This window comes from Camelus bactrianus, chromosome 1, assembly GCF_048773025.1.
Source record: "Camelus bactrianus isolate YW-2024 breed Bactrian camel chromosome 1, ASM4877302v1, whole genome shotgun sequence".
Taxonomy (NCBI): Eukaryota; Metazoa; Chordata; class Mammalia; order Artiodactyla; family Camelidae; genus Camelus; species Camelus bactrianus.
The window spans coordinates 8,894,886-8,915,043 of record NC_133539.1 but is presented as its reverse complement, the minus strand read 5'-3'; the positions used below and the strand labels follow the sequence as shown (position 1 = coordinate 8,915,043).

Sequence of the window (20,158 nt, the reverse complement as noted above, 5' to 3'; positions counted from 1 at the left end):
CTGATTCTTTGCTTTGCCTTCCTAGATGGTAAGCTTCTTGAGAGACGCTTCATGCCACGTGATCTTTGTATTGCAAACTATTTTCTCACTCTGTGTCACACACACATCAACTGTCCAGTACACTTATTGATGGGTCATTCCTAACGTGTCTCACAGTGTGCGATGAACCTGGCCCCCTAGGTGTTAGGATCAGAAGACACTGGGCAGGGAAATGGGGGGTGCTGGTGACATGGTTGAGAATCTGGTTCTACGGTCACTTTAAAAGACACAGAGGAAGTGAGAAAAAGGGAGTGTAGACCCCCAGCTCATCTGTCTGTTGCATTAACTGAGGAAAGCATTGCTTTTTTGTTAACTACAGCTTCCATTCTGCTTGGAATCTAGATTATTAACTCTCTAAACCAAGGGTTTGATGTTCGATTTTCTGTCGCATCCCCCCATGATGGACTTCTCAACCTCTCGGGTGTCCTCTCCCCCACCCATCTCTTCTGCTCCTGCTGGCCTCCCTACTTTCTTTTTGCCCAGTTGGTGGTCAGCTCAGTAGCTCAACTCCAAGCTCAAGCTGGAAGAAATTGTGGAGTATTACATACAGTTTGGCAGATTAACGAATGGTAATATATTCTTGATTTAGCTGAAAGCTAGAAACATAATCCCATCTTCATCCTGACATGGCTAGGGTGATTGGCTGTGCAACCTTGGTTTTCTTTCTTAACCTTTCTAAGTTTCAAAATTCTTGTTTTGTGTTATTTAAACTCTGAGCCTCCATGTTTTCATCTTCAAAGTCAGCCTGACAATATTAGCTCACCAGGCACTGGGGGGCTAAGTGTGAAATCGTCTGGAGACCTCTTGGAGATCCCGGCACCAAGGGTCCTGCTTCTGAGCGTGGGTGTATTTCCTGGATGAATGTCCTTTAGTGTTCTAGATTATCCTTTGCTTCTTCTGCCTTCTGACGTCTCAACCACATGCCCACGGCTCTTCCTGACCCACCCTGATGCAGTCCTCCAATGCTTAGCTTCTCTCTCTCTCTCTTAGGGACTCAGTAGGGGTACCTTCCTTCTTGGATTTCAGACATAGTCCTGTCAGCCATCTGGTCACCCTCCTCACCAGCTCAGTGGTGCCCCCACCTCTGCCCTGAGGACCCCTTCTCCTTATCTTCTCTCTCCAGTCTCTCATCTGGTGCCTCTCAATGCTCCCTCAAGCCTTGACTTTTCATGCTGGGTTCTCTCTGTCTTTTCCTTTTCCTCTGATGCTCAAAGTCCTTACAATAGTCTTCAGGCCATCTGTTTTAAGGTGATATTTCCCTCCTCCCCATAACACAGAGATTAGGATCCATCTTTATAATATTAAGGTGCCTACAACAGATACTGGACCATGAAAGGCCTTGGAGATCCCAACGTGATCTCTGTGATGGTAATTTCTAACCCCTTCCAGATTCTCCATCTACCCTTTGACAGGTACCTGTTCTGAAGACACACACAATTGTCTCCCTAATTTAGGGAGGCAAGGAGGGATGCACTTTCCAGAAACTAAAACACCAAGAGGGAATAAAAGGCAGAAACAGAAATGCATCTCAACTACCATAATTCTGGTGGTTAGATTTCTCAGCCCCATCACTATTCACATTTGGGGTCTGATGATTCTTCGTTGAGGGGAGGCTGGCCTGTGCATCTTAGTATGTTCAAAGCTTCCCCACCCACTAGGTGCCAATACACCTGTCCTACCTCCCCACCAGTGGTGACCGCTAACAATGTCTCTAGACATTGCCAAATGTGCCCTGGGGGCAAAATTACCCCCACACCTCTCAGCCCCTCTCTTTAGTTAAGAAGCACCGATTTAAGATATTTGAAGGTGACAGGCATGGAGAAGAAAATGGAGAAAGTAATGAGAAAGGACTACTCTGGCAAGAAGTTCCCTATATATTATCTACGTAAGAGAAAGGAGCCTGAACAAACCCATGAGGAAGGAACCAGGAGATCAAATCTTAAGAAGAAGTGTGACAGTTACAAAGTTAAGAAGACATTGTTTTGGACAGAAGATCCACTAAGGAACATTCTTGAATGGAGCAAAGAATAAGGCCCTGCTCTCACGGAATCACTCTCACATGCAGACGTGGCTATGGACCCAGGTGGATGCCTCCATGTGACCGAAGTCCAGGCTTGGCAGAGGGGGATTTAGGTGCAGAGGGACTTTCAGGGAATGGCCAGAAGTGATTCAGAGCACCAGATCCTACAATTATTCAACACATGCCAAAGGTCTTGGAATGGAAGGGGAGCAGAAACACACATATGTAACATCGCCTGCCCAAAATTTCCCTGAAGAGAATTCTCCCGTAGAGTGAGGGATACAGAGAAAGGGTGGTGGGTACAATGGGATAGACATCCAGCAGGACCGTCTGTGCGCACACTCAGCCTCCCCAGACTTCACCGAGATAGGCAAGATCTACAACTACTGTAAGTTATTTGACAATGTTTCTGATTTTCCACTGATATCGTCTTTTGAACAGGAAAAAATAAAAGGTTAGGTTTTCCCATAAAAAAGGTCTCTTGGAGCAGATAACAGAGGAATACAGAGCATCCTTTCTGTTCTTTGTTTGGTGTCATAGAGGTAACCCAGTGGGACATGGACTGGACCTCACTGTCGGTTCTGTGATTATGACTCTCTTGGGCACAGGCATTTATCTTCCCACACAGGTATTCTATTTAAAGCACAAACCAATCAACTCAGGATTAGAAAGAAGCCTGTTGACTATGTAGGTTTCTTACATGTTTCTCCTTGTACTTGCCTAGCTTCCCACGGGGACACCCACAGGACTTCTAGCCCGATACCTTTGGACAAAAGTGGAACTAGCTTCATGCGATCTGCTCCCATTTGCTCTAATGTCCCCACACACTCCTTCCTATTTCTTAGCTGGTCACAGGAGCTAAGGAGGGAACCAGGTACGGGTGGAGGTACTAGTTACTTGCTCCCTGCTGTTGTGTGGGTGGAGAGGCTACTGTGGACTCTTCTGCTCATACCCATTGAAGTTTCTACACTTCAGTAGTAAGTTCAAGGCTGATGGAGCTTCATCCTTCTATCTGTTCACCTGTCCATACATCCACCCATCTATCCATCCATCCATCCATCCATCCATCTGTCCATCCATCTAACATTTGTTGAGTGCCTGCACCCTGCCATGTATAGTGAATAAAGAGAAAAAATGAGGAGAGTTTATCTTTCAAAGAACTCAGAGTCTCTGGGAGAATATATTTATAAACAGAAAAGCTTCAATTACATTTTGGCAAGTGCTACGGTAGATATCTGAACTGAGTAAAAAGAGTCGGAACTAGAATGTGGCCTTTTGCATGAACTCCCAACAGGTATCCTAGAAGACTTGGTCATCAGAGCATCACTCTGGTAACCCCACTGCTTCAGCGAGCAAACATAGATGACGTCTATACATGTCTGTGGCAGGGATGTGGGGAGCCTGCTCCTGTTCCCCCATCACCCCATGCAGATACGTGTCCTAGCACTTATAACCTGCACAGTGATTTCCCTCCACTCATCAATGGCCCAGCTGGGTGGCTCTAATGACACTGCTACCAAAGAAGTGATGGGAGCGATGGAAATTGTGCGCAGGAGTGTGGGGAAGTATCCTCCCAGAGGGATTTGAAAACAGCATGTAGAAAAATGAAATTGAATGGGCTTTGAGATTTCTGACATTTTGACTAGATCTTCAATGACCTGTAGGCCCTTGGATCTATCAGTATCTGGTCTTTTTGATTGTCTCTTTTCTAGATTTTTGAGAGTCTTCATGAAAGATATGCTGATCATCCCTTTATGATACAGTTCCAGTACATCCCTTCAAACACAGTTTTAAAAGAGGTAAGGATTCTTTCATCATCAATTCATAGTCCTCCTTCCCATGATGCCTATAATTAGAGACTCAGATCACTCATTTTGAATTTTTTCCAAAGGACATGAATGTCCAGGTTACACCCTCTTTGGAAGACCATCTCTTGGGAAGGTGCACAATTTAGTAGTTAAGTGCTCAAGATCCCAAACCAGACTACAGTTGAATTCAGCCCTGCCACTTCCCAGCTGTGTGACCTTAAACAGATCTCTTGGCCACTCTGTGCCCCAGCCACACAAGTGTAAAATGAGGAGGCTAATCATCCCCACTGAATAGGTGACAACGATGACATGAGTCTCTATTTGTCAGGCACTTAAAGCAGGGCCCGGCCCATGGAAAATACTGTGTAATAGTGCTTGTTCAATAAAACTTGACATTCCAACAGTGCTTTCTCATCGCCTCCTGGGGGCTGACTTCTGTCTTCTGAACTTAATCATTGTGAGCATTGAACCGAAGCAACCTGGAGGCATTGTTCCGGGAGTCCCTCATTTTCTCTCCTTTGCCCTAGTTTTTCAGCAGAAAAACTATTAAAGATCGAGTTAACAGGTCTGGCTTCCTGTAGAAAGTAATCTCTGTGTATCGTTCTTCCTTGTTTGCCCCCAGCAGACTGAAATCATGGATACTTTTACTTTCTGCTCTTAACTCTGGGGAATTTGAATGACTGCCCTGCTTTTAAGGACTGTCAGTTCCCGTGGACAGCTTGACCCAGCATTAGGGGACTGGGGTGGGGAGAGGGGTCAAAGTAGGTGTAGGGGTACAAACATGTTGGAGAGGGTCAATATTTTATATCCTTGGCTCATAAATACATGGGAAGTGACCATAGTGCACTGGCTCCTTGGGGTTCTCTGGAGCAGTCGTTCCCACACAGGGTGATGGTAGCCCTCAGGGGACATTGGGCCATGTCTGCAGGTGGTTCTGGCTGTCACATCTTGGAGAGGTGGTGCCACTGGCATCTAGCATGTGTGGGCAGGGGATGCAGCTACATATCCTGCAGTGAAAGCACAGGGCCCCTCAACAAAGAAGGGGCCAGTCCCCCACGTCAACCTTGGTGAGGTTAATGGAGGGCAAATTCTCAGCCTGCACGAAGCCTGATGCCTTTCCTAGAGCACCAGAGCACCAGAGATCTCAGGCACCTGCCCCCTAGTTTCACAGGGAGGACACACACAACCCCAAGTAGAGACCCCAAGTCAGCCCCAGGCTCCATCTGTCACACTCCACCCTTATCCTGTACATAAGCTGTTTTCTACCAGCAGCCAAACCATCCAATCTGCAAGGATGCACGCGATGCCAGGGTGAGGTCACGCGGACGACAAAATTGGGGCTCACTTTTTGGATTTGGTTTGCCATAGCACATAAAGAGGAAAATGGGAGAGTCGAGGAGAATGGGATCCAATGAGAAAGCAAATCAGATGGAAAGGAGAAAGCCCTTTACAATCAGCAAATTCAGCTTGAGGTTTCTTGTGCGCCGGCCGGCCCCCCTAAATCAGTCCTCACGACGGTACACGAGGTGGGCACCATCTCATCATCGTCACACTGCACAGATGAGGAAGGGGAGGCCCAGAGAGGGCCAGTGGTCTGCGCAAGGTGACTCAGCAGGAAGCAGACCTGGCGTTCGCACACAGATGCTCCGCCCCGTCGCAGGACGGGCGCTGATGTTAGAGAACCTGGATTCGCGCAGGGCTCTGACTCCGACACGCTGTGTGGCCCGGGAGGTTTCTTAACCCATCTTTGCTTCGTGCTCCTTTAGCATTTTTATCCAATGAGGATTCAGAGCTGTACTTATCTTGCAAGGTTTTTCATTAAAAGGGATGTTGGAGGAGACGTGCCTGACATATTGTCCCCACTGGGCAAATGTCGCATGTTATTATTTATAAGCAACAATGTAACTGAATTATCTGACACAAAGACCAGAATCCTTCCCAGCAGTGGTGTGAAGGAGGCACAGAGTAACCAAGCCAGGTGGTGTGGGGGGCCCCCCTCCCTTCTCACCCGATGTGGACTACTGTTCCAGAACTTCCAGAACCATCACGGGCCCAGGCTCCTGTGAGGCCACGTGCTTCACGGTCCCTCTCTGTTTTTACTCCTTCAGGCTGTGTGCTCTTTATAAAAAAAAGTGGATGAGAGAGAAGAGGCTGTTTTGAAGCAACTCCCACTGCTTCTTTGTATTGTCTGGACTCCGATCTGACCTGTGGTGGAGGTGAGATCTCTCGCACAAAAGGGTAGGAAGCCTGGGCCTCAGAGAAGGGCCCCTGTGGGAGTGTTAGCGAGGGCCCAGGGCCAGGACTCGCCAGACAGAACCGAGGCCTGAGTGAAGGGCAAGTGGAGCTCACGGAAGGAAGATGGAAGAGGGAGGGAGGAAAGGGGGGCTGGCCCTGGGGTGTATGCAGATGGTGCTAAATAAGCACAAAAAGGGCAGTTTTCTGAGTCACAAGAATTCCCCAACTATAACCTCCCATTTACACCGTGGAGTTTTTATTCCCCTGTCAACTGCACACTTTGTGTGAGGAAAACATGTCTTTGGCGGGAACATGGAATCATCTTTCCAAAGGTGCTTTATTAGTTTACTATTACTTTTTATTGCAAAGAATAATTAGCATGAGCGCTTTTTAATTTGTTCCCATTAAGATGTTTGCATAACGACAATTAGAGGCTGGCAGGCACCCGGCTTCTAGGCAGGCAGGGGACTCTTGCTGGCCAGGAGCCGGCTTGGGGGGCTGGGGACTGTAATTAATTATTGCATCCTTTGCCACGTGGAGCCCAAGGAGAAAAGAAAGGAACTTTCTGCAACTCTGTGGTAATTCGCTGTAGAATCATCAGATGAAAAATGCCTTTTATACAAATAAGGGTAAAGAGAGAAAAAGAAAACCTCAAACCCACCTACTTGAAAAAAGGCCTCGTAATGACGTCAGAGGACGGGTGACGTGGACTTCTGAAATTACAGAAGTTTCTGCAGAAGGACAGAGCATCCTGGCCAGGTGAGTGGGCCTCTAGCTTTGCAGCTCTGGCGTGCGGGGTCCGGCTGGCGGGAGGCAGTCCAGCCACTTTTGCTATACAGCTGAATCAGCCGTTTCTGGGTGGAATTTTTATCCCAACCACAGGAAGAGTTGGATGTGAGTGTCTGCTGGGAGCCTCACTGAAAACCTGGCTGGAGTCAGGGTCCTGACGGGCTGGCTCCCTGGGACTCCATGGCTTCCTGAAGGGTGGACCTGGGTGCTAGGCCCCTGATTACTGGGCAGATCATTCCATGGGTTCTTCTGTACGTGGGTCCCGGACACGGACCAGGATGGGGCAAGAGAGGCACCCAGGACGTGCAATTTAAGAAGGTGTTGTCTCTCCTGTTTGTGCAAGTGCAGGATCAGCCTGACATTACTCCAAGAGTGATCGTCTCTTTAAGGTATTTTTCCAGGAAGTGCCTCGCTGAATCAAACTAGTCCTTCCCCAGATAGACTGCCAGACTGCTAAGTGCACAACTAGGTGGTTGGGAAGAAAGACTTAATGATGGTCTCCCCCAGCCAGCAGCTCACCATCATCTTGGGAACAGGTGAGTCTGATTTCCACTGAAGTGTGTGCACTGCCGGTTTAGAGAAGCATCCGCTGTGGGCAACCCCGGAACCACCAGAATGTCTCCCTTGGGGTGAAGCTCTGATGGGGAGGGGCCGTGAGGATTAAACTAGTGGGCAGGGGAGGCATTGACACTGACAGTGGGGACCTAAAACGACCACATGCGTCCAGAAGCAGGCAAGCGGTTCGGGATGGTGGACTTAACAGTGGACAGTGGCCCTGGTTTGAGGCCACCTGAGGTTCAGCCCCCCACAGTGTCACCTGCTTTCCAGGGGCCTTGGCAAGTCCCTGACTCCATAAAGCTCAGCTTTCTTGTGTGTCAGACTGAGAGAATGGCAACACCCACTGTCCTCCCTGCAGGCAGGCGGTAGGCTCTGCAGGGCAAACCCCTTCATTCAGACCTGGCTCCCCCCTCCCCTAGCAGCCTAACTTCAGGCAGGTAACCTAACCTCTGCATGCCCTGCTCCCCTCAATAAAATAGGATTAGAAAAGAGAGTAGCTACTCCTGGGTTTGTGCGAAAGATTTAAGGAGGTCATGCAAGAAAGTGCTTGGCAGGGTCAGTACGGGGCGCTTGGCACATGCTCAGTATATGCTAGCTGTCACTGCGATCAGCTTTAAAAATTCACAACTCAGCCATCGGCCGAGGCGCACTCAGACCACGTCTGCACTGCTGCGTAGTGGGGGGTAGACCCAGTTCTGCATCCTGCCCTGGGCTGGCTCCTGGCTCAGCTATGGGGCTGTGTGCTGGGCCAGCAGGGCTCACTTCCCTGCCCACTCTGCTCTATACACCTTCAGTGGAATTTTCCAGTTGCCGTTACTTACTGACTTCCTCTATGTGTCCCTTGCTTCCTATGTATTATCTCTAACCCTTTCGACAGCCATCCAAAGTAGGGATTGTTGCACCCACTTTCCAGAGCCCCTTGCCCTAAAGATGGAATAGAAACCGACCTCCTGACTCCAAAGCACTGGGCTCCCCACTCTCCTGCTGGCTGATCAGGCCCATCCTTCCCCTTGGCCTCCCCATCACAGACAGCTCCCAGGGAAGGACCTGGTGCTCAAGAACACACGCCTTCTTCTGGAGTGGAGTTTATACTTCAGCACCCATGGGAGCATCCCGGTGAAGGGCTCAGGTCCCTGCTGATGGCAGCTGAGCCCCCAGTGAGCAAGACACGAAATGTGCAGGCCTGGGGACTTCCTGATTTAAACGGAGGTATTCATGAAGAGGAAGGAAAAACACATCGCAGCTTGCCTTTTTAGTTTTTATCTTGTTTTAATTTCTAATTTTGGCACGTGTTTTACACTGTACACACTGATTACATCGGAACAGCAGCACAGGCATGTAAACGATAAATGTATAACTCGGCCTAGGTTTGGGGGCATGTGCGGTGAGTTTTCCTTCTATTTGGCACGATCACAGGAATTTGGAAATTACTGTCTTTTTTTTTTTTTTTTTCCCAAGAAAAACAATTGACAGTATTTATTGCCATTGAGAAAATTGGAGCTTTCAAGTGAAAATTTGAATTTTGTAGAACTTGTTTCTGCTACTGGGAGCTTAAGAGCAGACTGGTATTTCAACACACTTGCTGAGGAGATTGACGGTGATGTTAACAAAGATGATTTCCTAATATTCTGTACTGAAATGTATTGACATTTGGAAGATCTGCACAACTCAGTAAACCAGTATTTGGAAATTATGTCATGACGTTCAGCAGTTCCTGGTCCACCTAGAGGAGGAAGCTTTATTGAATTGAGTGCATCAGGAGACGAGGTCGCAGTGGAATCTCTAAGGCATGTGAATTGAATACTGGTGTGTGTGTGTGTGTGTGAGAGAGAGAGAGACAGAGACAGAGACAGAGACAGAAACAGAGAGAAACAGAGAGAGAGAGAGAGAGAGAGAGGTCTTTACTTCCCCTGATGGAGGCCACTTCTGAGTGTAAGAGCTTTGAATCCGAGTGCTATGAGGCCATATATCCTGGATGGGAATTGCAGCCGGGTTCCAATTTGGTCCAAAGACATTGTTCCCCCACTTCCCAGGGTTTCCCTTAAGAGCTGGAGGCTGGCAGTCTCGTGGGGCCATCCCTGCATCTTCTCATGAATATGCCCACTTGCTGCTCTGCTGGTCGTTTCAGATTTGGTTTTCATCAAAACCAACGTGGTGAACCATAAAATTGCCTAAGGAGGGCAGTGGGCATGTGGTGGGTGCTTTGCTAATGCAGTGCTGGGGTTCTGGGTAAAAGAGGACACCCAAACCCGGAGTGGGAAGGAGCGTCCAACCATTGCCAGTGCTCACGGCTCTCGGGGAGCTGCCCCCTCCTAACGCAGGCCCCCAGAAGTTCTCTGGGGCTGGGGGCTCCATAGAAACCGTCTGCTTGATGTTTCCACGCTGAGAAAGGGATTTAGCTTATAAAGAGCGTGGGGTTTGACCCATGTAAAGTAATTAAGGCGCATTACAAGAGGTGCCTGCTAATTATTTAAACTCCCAGTGGAATCAGCCACCCAAGTCCAGTGTCTGCAAAACTCTAGGGTTAGGAACAGAGCTGGCCCAGTGTCTGGTTGTGACCGGTATCAACCAGCACTGGGACCTTGGCAAGGGAATCTGCCCTGAGACAGAGAGGTGTTTAAGATCACTCCAGCCAAAAAAAAAAAAAAAATATATATATATATATGTGTGTGTGTGTGTGTGTATACATATATAGAGAGAGTTATATATAGTTATATGTTTATATAGTTTCAGATGCCACCTGCAACCATATAGAGCTATATATAGAAAACACACACAGGTAACTTAGAAAGCATCACGTGAGACAATGTCTCCTAGCTCATCAGTCTCACAGTTCATTTACTATTTAAACAGATTCATCCACCTCTAGGATACAATTATCTCTTTGTTTTGAACGCAATCTAGAGGGAAGCATGTAGGAGGCATAATTTTTTTTTTTAAGGTGAAGCAGTGAGGTGGGATGATTGGCAGTTGAACAGAATTTCCATTGTTGGCATCTGTACCTCTTTATGTGACCCCACCTTCTTCCCAGTCCTAATATTTGTTTAAGGTTGTTTAGAAATTGTTCCTCTCTTCTAAGACTGGGAGGCATAGCCATTCTGATCTGTATGAACAGTGGATTCCAAAGTAATAAAATAGCGGTATTAGATTCTTTCCATATTCATCCATGCCTAGAACATTTCATTTTCCCCCCAATCCTGCCATGTTATTCAGGCTGGGCTGTAAAGGGCAGAGACAAGAGAGCAAATTCCTGAAGGGTCTGGCTACTTTTTCCCTTTCTCCTAATTCCTTCAGACCCTGGCGTGGATTTTTTTACGTAGATGCAGTTTCGGATTTTACAAATTGTATACTTTCAAAGTGGGTTAATATCAAGTTCAGCTGCGACTGTTAGCGAGGTGGATGGAGCTGCACAGATGGAGTCTGCAGATGGTGTGGAGCGAGGGGCTTGGTGCACGAAGTTCAAAGTGCAAACAGAAGCTGTGTAATAAAGCAGCAAACTGTGGTTGGCGTTGAAACTGCTCCTGGAAAAAATGGCCCCCCAACGAATGTATTTTAGTTACATTCTCTTTTGCACATTTTGAGGCTGTAGTAAAAAATAAACATCAAAGGCTATATGTGTTAAAAATTTTTTTTGTGTAGAAAATGGAAATTGTTCCTCCACTGAGCAATGAGAGAGCTCTTCTGACAATGTGCTTAGCCTCCCTGAAAAAACTCACCCACGACAGCCTGTGACCACCAAACAGTGTGCAGTGTGCTCAGGGTTCTGAATTTTTATTTTTTTAATGAAGCATAGTTGGTTTGCAATGTTGTTTTAGTTTCGGGTGTACAGCAAAGTGATTCAGTTATATATATATATATATATTTTCAAATTCTTTTCCTCTATAGGTTATTACAAGATATTGAATGTCATTCCCTGTGCTATATAATAGGAACTTGTTGTTTACCTCTTTTATATATAGTTGTGTGTATCTGTTAATCCCACAGTTCTGACTTTTGTTTGCCCTTTTAAAAATATCCCTGTCTGGAAACCAGACTATTGCAATATTTTCTAGCTCTTTCTTTAGGATCTACCACCATTAAAAAAAAAACCTGAACATTTTTGGAAGAACTTAGGTGCCGAGCAAGACCAATGTAGCTCTCAAGGAGAAGAGGAGACAGGCTTGCTCTGTGGTGCTCCCAGGCTATACTTGATTTATCGCTCATACCTTATCATTTCATTCCCCATCAGAGATCAGAAAGGGTTCATCTTAGGAGTCCTAGTCTTCTAAGAGGATGTCCAAGAGACCAAGAATCAAAGCCCGACGGCCGCCAAGGCAAGTAAGCAGATTTGCAAAATGTCAGAGTCACATATTTCTCCCAAAGGACATGGTTTCAAGACCCAGCAAGTTGAATCCTTAACTTTGAGCCACTTTTGCAGAGGCCCCACAAGTTTACGCAAAGGAGCATCAGTCTTGACACCAGCAGAGCTGTTGAATGAGCCCAAGTAGCCAACTGAGATTTCTATTTGGAGTGAACTTTTACCGGGGGGGTGGGGGGGGGGGCTCAGATGTCTGGGGGATCCCACTGTTTGAAATGAAAATCTGAAAATAGACACATAAGGACCATGGGCTGGGAAGACAGCGTTGTTCAAAACGTGAACAGTTCTCTGAATGAACAATGATCTTGGAGCAAAACAAAATGAAAGATTTACACTGTTTCCTATTTCAAGGAAAATTTGAGAAAAAGACTCTTTTTTTTTTTTTTCCCCTAAAGAAGGCATTGACTTGCAGGGAGGTAGATTTGTATCCAGACTCAGGAAGTAGACAGGGCCAGCAATTAACAAAGCAAAAATACTCTGTAACTTGTGGAAATTCACGGTATGATTAAGTGCTCTATCTCCCAGATAGAGGGATATTATCTGGCTGTCATATTTCAGTCAAAGATAAAAAATGTCTTTAGGTAAATTCATGGAGGGTGACTTAAAAAAATTTTCCCTCAAGAATTTCTGTAGAAAAGAATTCTCTTACAAAAAGAATAAAGGATGTAGGGTGTTGGGCCAGGGGTTTTGAGAATTCACAAAAGGGAGGGAGAGAAAAAAGGCAACTCTTTCCAGTTACTGATGGATACATCAACCTGGGGGCCAGGTGTGCTGGCTCTTAACAAGTAACACTCCCGTCCATACAAGGCTGGCTGTTTTTCTTTCCCAACGGCGTGTGAGTTAAGTGTGCTTCTGGGTTTCGACCGTGAAAATAGGTGTGACCTTGACTCCCCTTTAACCAGCTCCCTGCTTGTTTTGCCTTCAGTAAATCAGGAATAAATAGCACCCTCCCCTACTCCCCAGCATCCACCTGCAACTTCCAAGAAGGACTGAAGGAAGAACTCAGTTCCCCTGTGTATATTTTCAAAGCACTGCTGATGTGGAAGACATACGAGACGAGACATCACTGGGAAAAACCAGGATATCTGCCTGGGACCAGTCTTTGCTAGCATGACATCCATTCCCAGCCACCTTCTCTCTGTTTCCTTCCCCTTTGCCGGCTGGCAGCCAGAGGGGGAGTAAAGGAGGAGTTTGTAGAGAAGGGCATCCTTTCCTGAATAAAAAAGATGGCGCTCCACAAGCTGACGGGTTTGAAGTCCACCTTCTCCTTTCTGCCTGGACAGATCTGAGATGCAGGCCAACTCACAGTGGGGCCAGCACACAGGAGCATCCTGGCCACACTGTACCGGCCCTGGACCACTCACTCTGAAACTCCCTGCTGTATGCACCAGACCGATGCCCGGCTGCTTGAGCTGCTGTAGTCAGATTTCCCTTCAGGTGCAGCCAAACAGAGCTCTCACTGGTAAACCCTAGCAGGAGCTTTTTGCTCTTCATCTCACGGTAAGAAAACGCATCATTTCAGTCGCCTGTTGGATGCAAGGTTTATTTTTCCTCTGAGTTCTTTCTGTCCCTTCTCTGGCATCACTCAATGTCATCAGGAGAGCAGAGGGGAAGCGGAAGAAAGATTTGGGGGGAGAGAGAGAGAGATTCAGGAAGCTAAGAGAGGATGAGAGGATGTCTCTCCAGCAGGGAGGGATGTCTGGACCATCCAGAGGAGCGTTCCCCTTACTTTGCCAGCATGCCAAATATTACACGAAGTTTTAAACTGTGTTGTGTGCAGGAATCACCGCGAGTTCTCTGAAAGCACCTCCTAATTATGTTCACAGTCTGCAAAGCTCTTAAAGGAAATGCTCCCTTCCTATCACTCTGGGACATCATACTTTTTTTGGGGGAAAATAGGCCAAGACAGACACATCACTTGAGGTGCACTTTATTCAGCAAACAGGCTGATGGCAGAGGACTGGTGGCCCCAAGGGGAAAGAATGGGGAAGCTCAAAGGAATACAAGCTTCAGAAAAAGTGTTTTGTAGGTTTTAAGATCTGTTCTGGCACCAACACGGCTTCTGGAGAGTTCTTTGAAGAATGGGAGTTAAAAAAAGTTGTTTTTGAGATAATATGGGAAAATGCTGGCCATGTGTGAAATGGTAGGATCACTATTCCCCACCAGAAAATAAAATAATTTAAAAAAATAGTTTCTTCAGACTAAGACAATTTTTGATGCATTTTACTGTACCTCTCTCACACATTCAAAGATTTCGAACAGGAACTCTGTCATTAAGAGGCAAGCACATCTAGAACATTATTACTCCCTTTTGCAGAACTCAAACGAGACACAGAGACATCTCATGACTCATCTAGGTCACTAGGAAGTTACCTGAGAAACTGAAAATTTGCTTGAGTTTCCTGTGCAGCCTCCACTCCCGCCCCCAACAGGACAAGCAGCTAAGATAGATGCCTTCCATCCTGGGTTTGGACAAATACGTGGTCAGAAGCATCATCAGAAGCACAGAGCCAGGGATCCTGTGGTGGTCCCCTGGGAGACATGGCTTTTTCATTAAGAAGGGCCTTCAGGAGAATAAGGCAACCCCAGGGCTCTCAAGGAGGAGACAGTCCTGCCAAGATTCCTGTGACAGATGTCCTGATTAGCCTCGATACTGAAAAGATAAACTTGCTGAGTTACATCAAGGGTCCTTGCTCTCCCTCTGTCCTCTTTATGGGTACTTACAAGTGAAGCAAGGGTGACGTGGAGTTGAAGAGGTGGGCTGATTTACTACCACCTCCCACAGCCCACTGGGGCCCCGCCACCCCACCTTTGCCCAGGCTGGACTCCCCACTTAGACCCCCCCCTTCCCTCTCCTCTTGGTTCCCACCCTCCACACCATCTCCTCCCCAACCCTGGGTCTCTGTCTCCAAGGAGTCTTTCCCACATCCCTCAGGGCATCGTGACCTCTCCTTTCTGAGACTGGACAGCTTGGACTCAGTGTGCTCTTAGAAAACTGGACATCAATAGCCACAGCTGACATTAACTGCCCGTTTTCCATGACTGCACTAAGCACTTGACATGGTTGTTTAATTCATCCCACTCAGCTGCCCTCACAACAGGTACCGCTACCACCCTCGTTTTATAGATAAGGAAACTGAGGCTCAAGAGAGAAGCTGCTTTGTGCTATTTGGCCAAAGTCGGAAAAACGGAAAAGAAAGAACATGGCAACCCTGTACTAAGTCGGTGTGTTCAGCATCCTGCCCCTTCACTTTTCTGGTTGTGGCTGTTCTTACGAACTCCTGGGCTCTGTCCCCGGGACCGGTGCCCCGCAAGACCTTCTCTATTCAATTCTGCATGTGCAGTGGCCATGGAGCCTCCCTTTGCCCCCAACATCACTTGCTTTCTCAGTCGAGGGGCAGGTCTTTTCAGGGTGCACATTTCAGATCGATTTCAAGAGAAAGAAATCTCCTGGCCACGAACTTGCTTCCAAAAGCTTGGCAGTGGCTTCTTGCCATTTAGACCCTGGCTCAGTGGCTGTTTCTGAAGTTGCTTCTGTTCCTGGCGACTCACTATGAGCAGGTGCGGGGCCTCCTGCGGCCTGTGCCCCACCCCCACTGATGGAGTGTGTCGTGGGAGGGAGTTACAGGGATGGTCCCCGCCCTTGACCGGAAAAGCAGAACCAAGGAGGTGGCATCTTTGGGGGACGGCTTTTTGCTATTTTCAAGCTTCAACATTTCAAAATTGCCTTGTCATTTTTAAAAGGTTTCTTAGCATGCAAAGGGACTTAACAGGCAAAGGGGATGATTGTGAGTTTAGATAGATTTTAGCACATTTTTTTTTCTTAGTTTCAAAATGTGTGGCAGTTTCACAATACTGAATTCCATCTCACGTGAGGGAGCTGGGCACTGACTCTTCCACATCCAGGAGAGCACTTAAGAAAAGTCCAGGTCCCTTGTGGGTCAAAGAGAGTCAGGCTTGCTAAGACAATCTGTTATGGATTGAACCGTGTGCTCCCCAAATTCATATACTGAAATCCTAACTTGTAGTATTTCAGAATGTGACAGTGTTGGGAGACCGGGTCTTTACAGAGATGAATAAGATTAAATGAGATCATTAGGGTGAGCCCTAATCCAGTCTGACTGGTGTCCTTATAAGAAGGGGACACTGGGATACAGAAACGTACAAAGAGAGGACCACATGAAGAAACAGGGAGAGGACAGCCACCTACTAGCCAAAAAAAAAAAAAAAAAATGAAACGCTCCACCAGGATTTGCAATGAGATTTCTGGCCTCCAGAATCTTGAGACAATACACCCTGTTGTTTAAGCCACTCAGTCTGCGGTCCTTTGTTAGGGCCGCAAAATAATACAGAACTCACACTGGGTCTGGTCCCTAGTGGAGTCGATGGCTCTCTGTGATCTTAAATCTTCAGCAGAGCCAGAAGTGTCTTCCTAAATCATTCTCTGAAAAAAGTGGCAAACTGAGGCTCCCAGAGAAGCATGCTTCACGCACTCAGCCTCGGATGCCGCGATGCCCTTTCAAAGATGCCTCGCGGAGACGGCGGCAAGTCAGCCTCGCTGAGATTTTTACCTGTGGTTCTAGGAACTCGGAGGCGCATTAGCAGTCAGGCTTCGCACAGACCACTAAGCCACTTCTAAGAACAAGGCTACCTGCGGCGCCCTGCAGACATGTGCACGCGCGCTTCCTCTTCAGGCCTCCTGCAGCTCCCAGGGCCCGCACGCCGGACCTTGCTGGGGAACCCAAGCTCGGGTTCTGCGAGGACTCGGCGCTGTGGAGCCTGTGTGACCATTCCAGGGAATTTCAATCGTACCTCATCTTCTTGCACGTGAAGCGAGAGCCTGGTGCGGTGGGGTGGCAAAGAGCGGCGTTCTCTGTGGTAGACCACATTCGTTTTGCATGCCAGGCTCTCAGACTCTCGCTTGCCTGTCGCTCAGAAGGAACGATGCTTTGCTTGGTCCCCCACCTCTCTTTCTCCTCAATTTCCACATGGGTATCTTGCTAAAAAATGAGTTATGGGTTTCCTCCAGTAAGAATTGCCTGCACTGATAAAGTACCATCCCAGGAAGAAAACAAGGTCCCCCTTCCCGCTGCTGCTCCCCCCCGTGCCCCTCCCCCACCCCCAGCTTGCAGGGAGGTGCAGCTGCCGAGGGAACGCATGCTGTAAATTACAGGCGGTGAGAAAAGACCCCAGTGCTGAGCATCGCTGATGGCCAGGCTGCAGAACCCGGGGTACCAACTCTGAGAACACTTTGTAAGAGAAAAGGGTGACTTCTAGCATCATGCCCTAAGGCAGTGTCCACACAGTACCAAAAGCCAGGATATTTGGCCACCTGTCCAGCTCTAAGAAGTGGTACGGACAGCTAACCCAGACAATTCAAACCCTCAGACTGACCAATCACCTTGATAAAATTAGCCCTGAAATGGCCAAGATGTCCCTTTGAGTCTCTGAAATTAAATGTCAATATTATATTCTTGAGTTAGAGATTATGAAAGGCCCCAAGCTCCTTTTACTGAGAGGAAGGAGTGAAAAGACCTTCTTCCGTGAGCCCTTCTGAGTCCTGGTTGGGGTCCTAGGGTGCTCTCCACTCTGCCCCCTTGAAAACTCACTGTTTATAACCTGGGGCAGGTCGGTGCCAGTCCAGGGGACACGGGGGCTGTGGGGCTGGGGCCGGGGCCGGGCTCCTCTTTCCCGGCAACTGTGCGGGCCACCGGGTCCCCTCATCATCTTTGCTGTCCCACCAGAAAGGACAGAAGGGAGGCCAGCACCACACACCAAAATCCCAACCATGACCCAGTGGAATGTTGAAAAATTTCCTGGATCTGCCTTCCTGAGTTGATAAAATAGGAAACAATCATCGTTTGGAGGACGCATTGAAAGCAGAGGAAAGGCAGGAAGATCATTTTTTTTTTCTGTTATTCTACAGATATTGCTTCCTTTGCTTGTTAGTGGCCCAGAGGAAATGCAGCAGGAGGCTCACAGCTTCTCAGCAGCGGCCACGTTTCTGCCGCAGGAGCCCCAGCCGCGAGGATGTGTGACTCATACCCACCGCATGATTCAACTTCACTAAAATTTCCTCAGCTGCCAGTAAAGAAGCACTTGAAAACCCTTTAATTTGAAGCTTTGAATCGGTTAATGACTTGCTTTCTTGCCCTTCTCCTGAAATCTTCCCCCTCCCCTTCCCAACACACACACACACACACACACACACACACACACACACACACACACACACACACAAACACGCAGCTTGCCAAGTGTTTAAATTTCAGAGACCCGGAAACATCAAGGCTCCATGCATCCACAATAGCCTTTGTTGTGACAGAGTGGCTGGCAGGCCTCCGCGTTCCTCGGCGCACTTGGCCGTGTGGATACATAATGAGTCACAGATACTACTTGGGTGCATGCGCGAGTTCGAGTTTGTCGCCAGAAAATTAATTGTTCCCCCGTCTCATCCATCCCGCTTTATCCCAGCTCTGCCAAACCATCAAGCCACACTGTGCAGGCCCTGGTCAGGGTGCTTGCCCCGACACATGGTAATGCCGCTGTGACATTTCCCGGTTATGATTTTTGTTGGTTAAAGCACGGCCCCATTTTGCCACCAAGGAGACCCAGAACGCACATGCACACACAGGTACTCACACACTCAGAGGTCAACGACAGCTTTGTATATTTCAAGAGGCTGATTGCAAAAATGCAGACAGGTACTCCACACACGAGCTGTCCCTATTAGGGAACATGCGATCGGGTCACTTCAGCTGCTGCAAACGCTTAATTTAGGAAACATCTTCGTTGCTCTTGGCGAAACAGACCTCTGTGCTCTGCTTTTTTTCCTCTCTTGAAAGATGCTGGCTGCCTCTCTGCACTGAGGCAGCAAGGAATTACCCAGTATTGCCCCATCCAGGGGCTTTCAGCCTAGACAAGTCTGCCCGGCTCCCGTGCTCTCTGCCTTTTGGAGACAGCTGACTTGTTACTTTGTCCCTGCCGTCCCCGCCGGGGCTGGTCCCATGGGTCTCGGGGAGCCCACCTCCGCCTCCGCCCCAAACTGGCACCGGCCCTCCTGGCCAGCTCTGCCTTTTCCCCGCTGTTGCCCGGGGGGAAGGCTGGCGTGCGGGCCACACAGCACGCCGGGTGCAGGACAGCTCAGTCACAGTCATTCCGGGCAAGGGGCAACAGAAGAAACCCCAGAGAGCTTCATGCAAGCTCTATCACCTCAAGGACTTTAATCAGGGGCAGCCCAACTTACTCTCGCTTGACAAAGTTCTCACACACCGACTGAACACTTCCGCAGCTCAACTAAGTGTTTATTAAAACATTTCTGAAGAGCGACCGCCTGATGAATAAGTAATCCAATAGCCTTGTAATCATACGCCTGAGTTTGAATTCCTCCCACAAAACAGACAGGGGATCGGCTGGGGCCGTCTGCACCAAGTTACAACAGGCTGTCATTTCATTCTCTGCAAAGCTGAGCAAAAGTAGATATTAAAAGCCCAGAGTGTACTCACCTCTCATGAAGCACTGTGGGTATGAAGGAAATGACTCAAATATGCTGTCTGAAGCCATCGCTTCCTCCTGAAAAGGCACCCTCTTCTGAAGGCGGGGGGTTCAATGATTTCTTTTACCTTAAGAGCAAAAACCCAGAAAGGTCACCATTTTAACCCATCTAACCTCACCCCCAACCATGGTTCCCTACATCTCCTTTTTTACCCCCCTCCTCGACACCTCTGGGGCTCCCCGAGCCCTATGAAAAAAAATGTACCTTTGCGAAGATAAATATTCAAATTGTTAAAGATTAAAAAAAAAAAAAAAGCGGCGTCTTGGCTGTGGGTTGGTGATGTTCAGCGCTCTGCGAAACCCTGTGGTTTGCAGTCAGTGTGATTCGTCCTGCGTGCTGACCACTATGCCGGGCTCAGACTTCTGACACTGCCAGGCTACCCAACTTGTGGTTCTGTGGTTGTTTATGAGGCCCAAAGAAGTTTTCACACAACCCAAATTACAAATTTAACTGTTCCCCTTTCCTCCGCCCATCTTCATTGGTTCCTGCCAATCACGTGACTCCAGTGATGTCAATTTCTTTTTCTTTTTTTTTTCCTCTAACTTTCTGAGCAATGCCCTTCCTTCCCTCCACCTGCCCTCCCCCAAGACTGTGCAAGAAAATAGCTGAGGAGACTTTGCAAGAGAGGGACTGGAGAAAAAAGTGACTCAGTCTCTTATTATATCCATGGGCTTTGCTGATTTGGTACAACTTGAGTCCTGTTGTTGTTATTTGTGGTTTTAGGGATGCCTGATGATTTTGATAAAAATTTCATTGCTGCTTATTCAATAGTAATTCAAACCCTGGCATCAGGTGGC

The 20,158-nt window shown here is 47.9% G+C and overlaps 1 protein-coding gene across 3 annotated transcripts in view; it reads right to left on the bottom strand.

Moving 5' to 3' along the window:
• RUNX1 (RUNX family transcription factor 1) overlaps positions 1-19,790 on the bottom strand; it is a 236,652-nt gene extending 216,862 nt beyond the window's left edge. The window contains exons 1-2 of one of the 3 annotated variants that reach the window (XM_074359077.1): positions 19,566-19,790; positions 19,312-19,428 (exon numbers count right to left, since the gene is read on the bottom strand). In XM_074359077.1, the coding sequence (XP_074215178.1) occupies positions 19,312-19,369 (58 nt within the window). In that variant the 5' untranslated portion in view covers positions 19,370-19,428; positions 19,566-19,790. Of the gene's footprint in view, positions 1-19,311; positions 19,499-19,565 lie in introns of those variants that run through there. The other 2 variants (XM_074358981.1, XM_074359012.1) reach the window with 2 other exon arrangements.
• Positions 19,791-20,158: the final 368 nt, after the last annotated feature.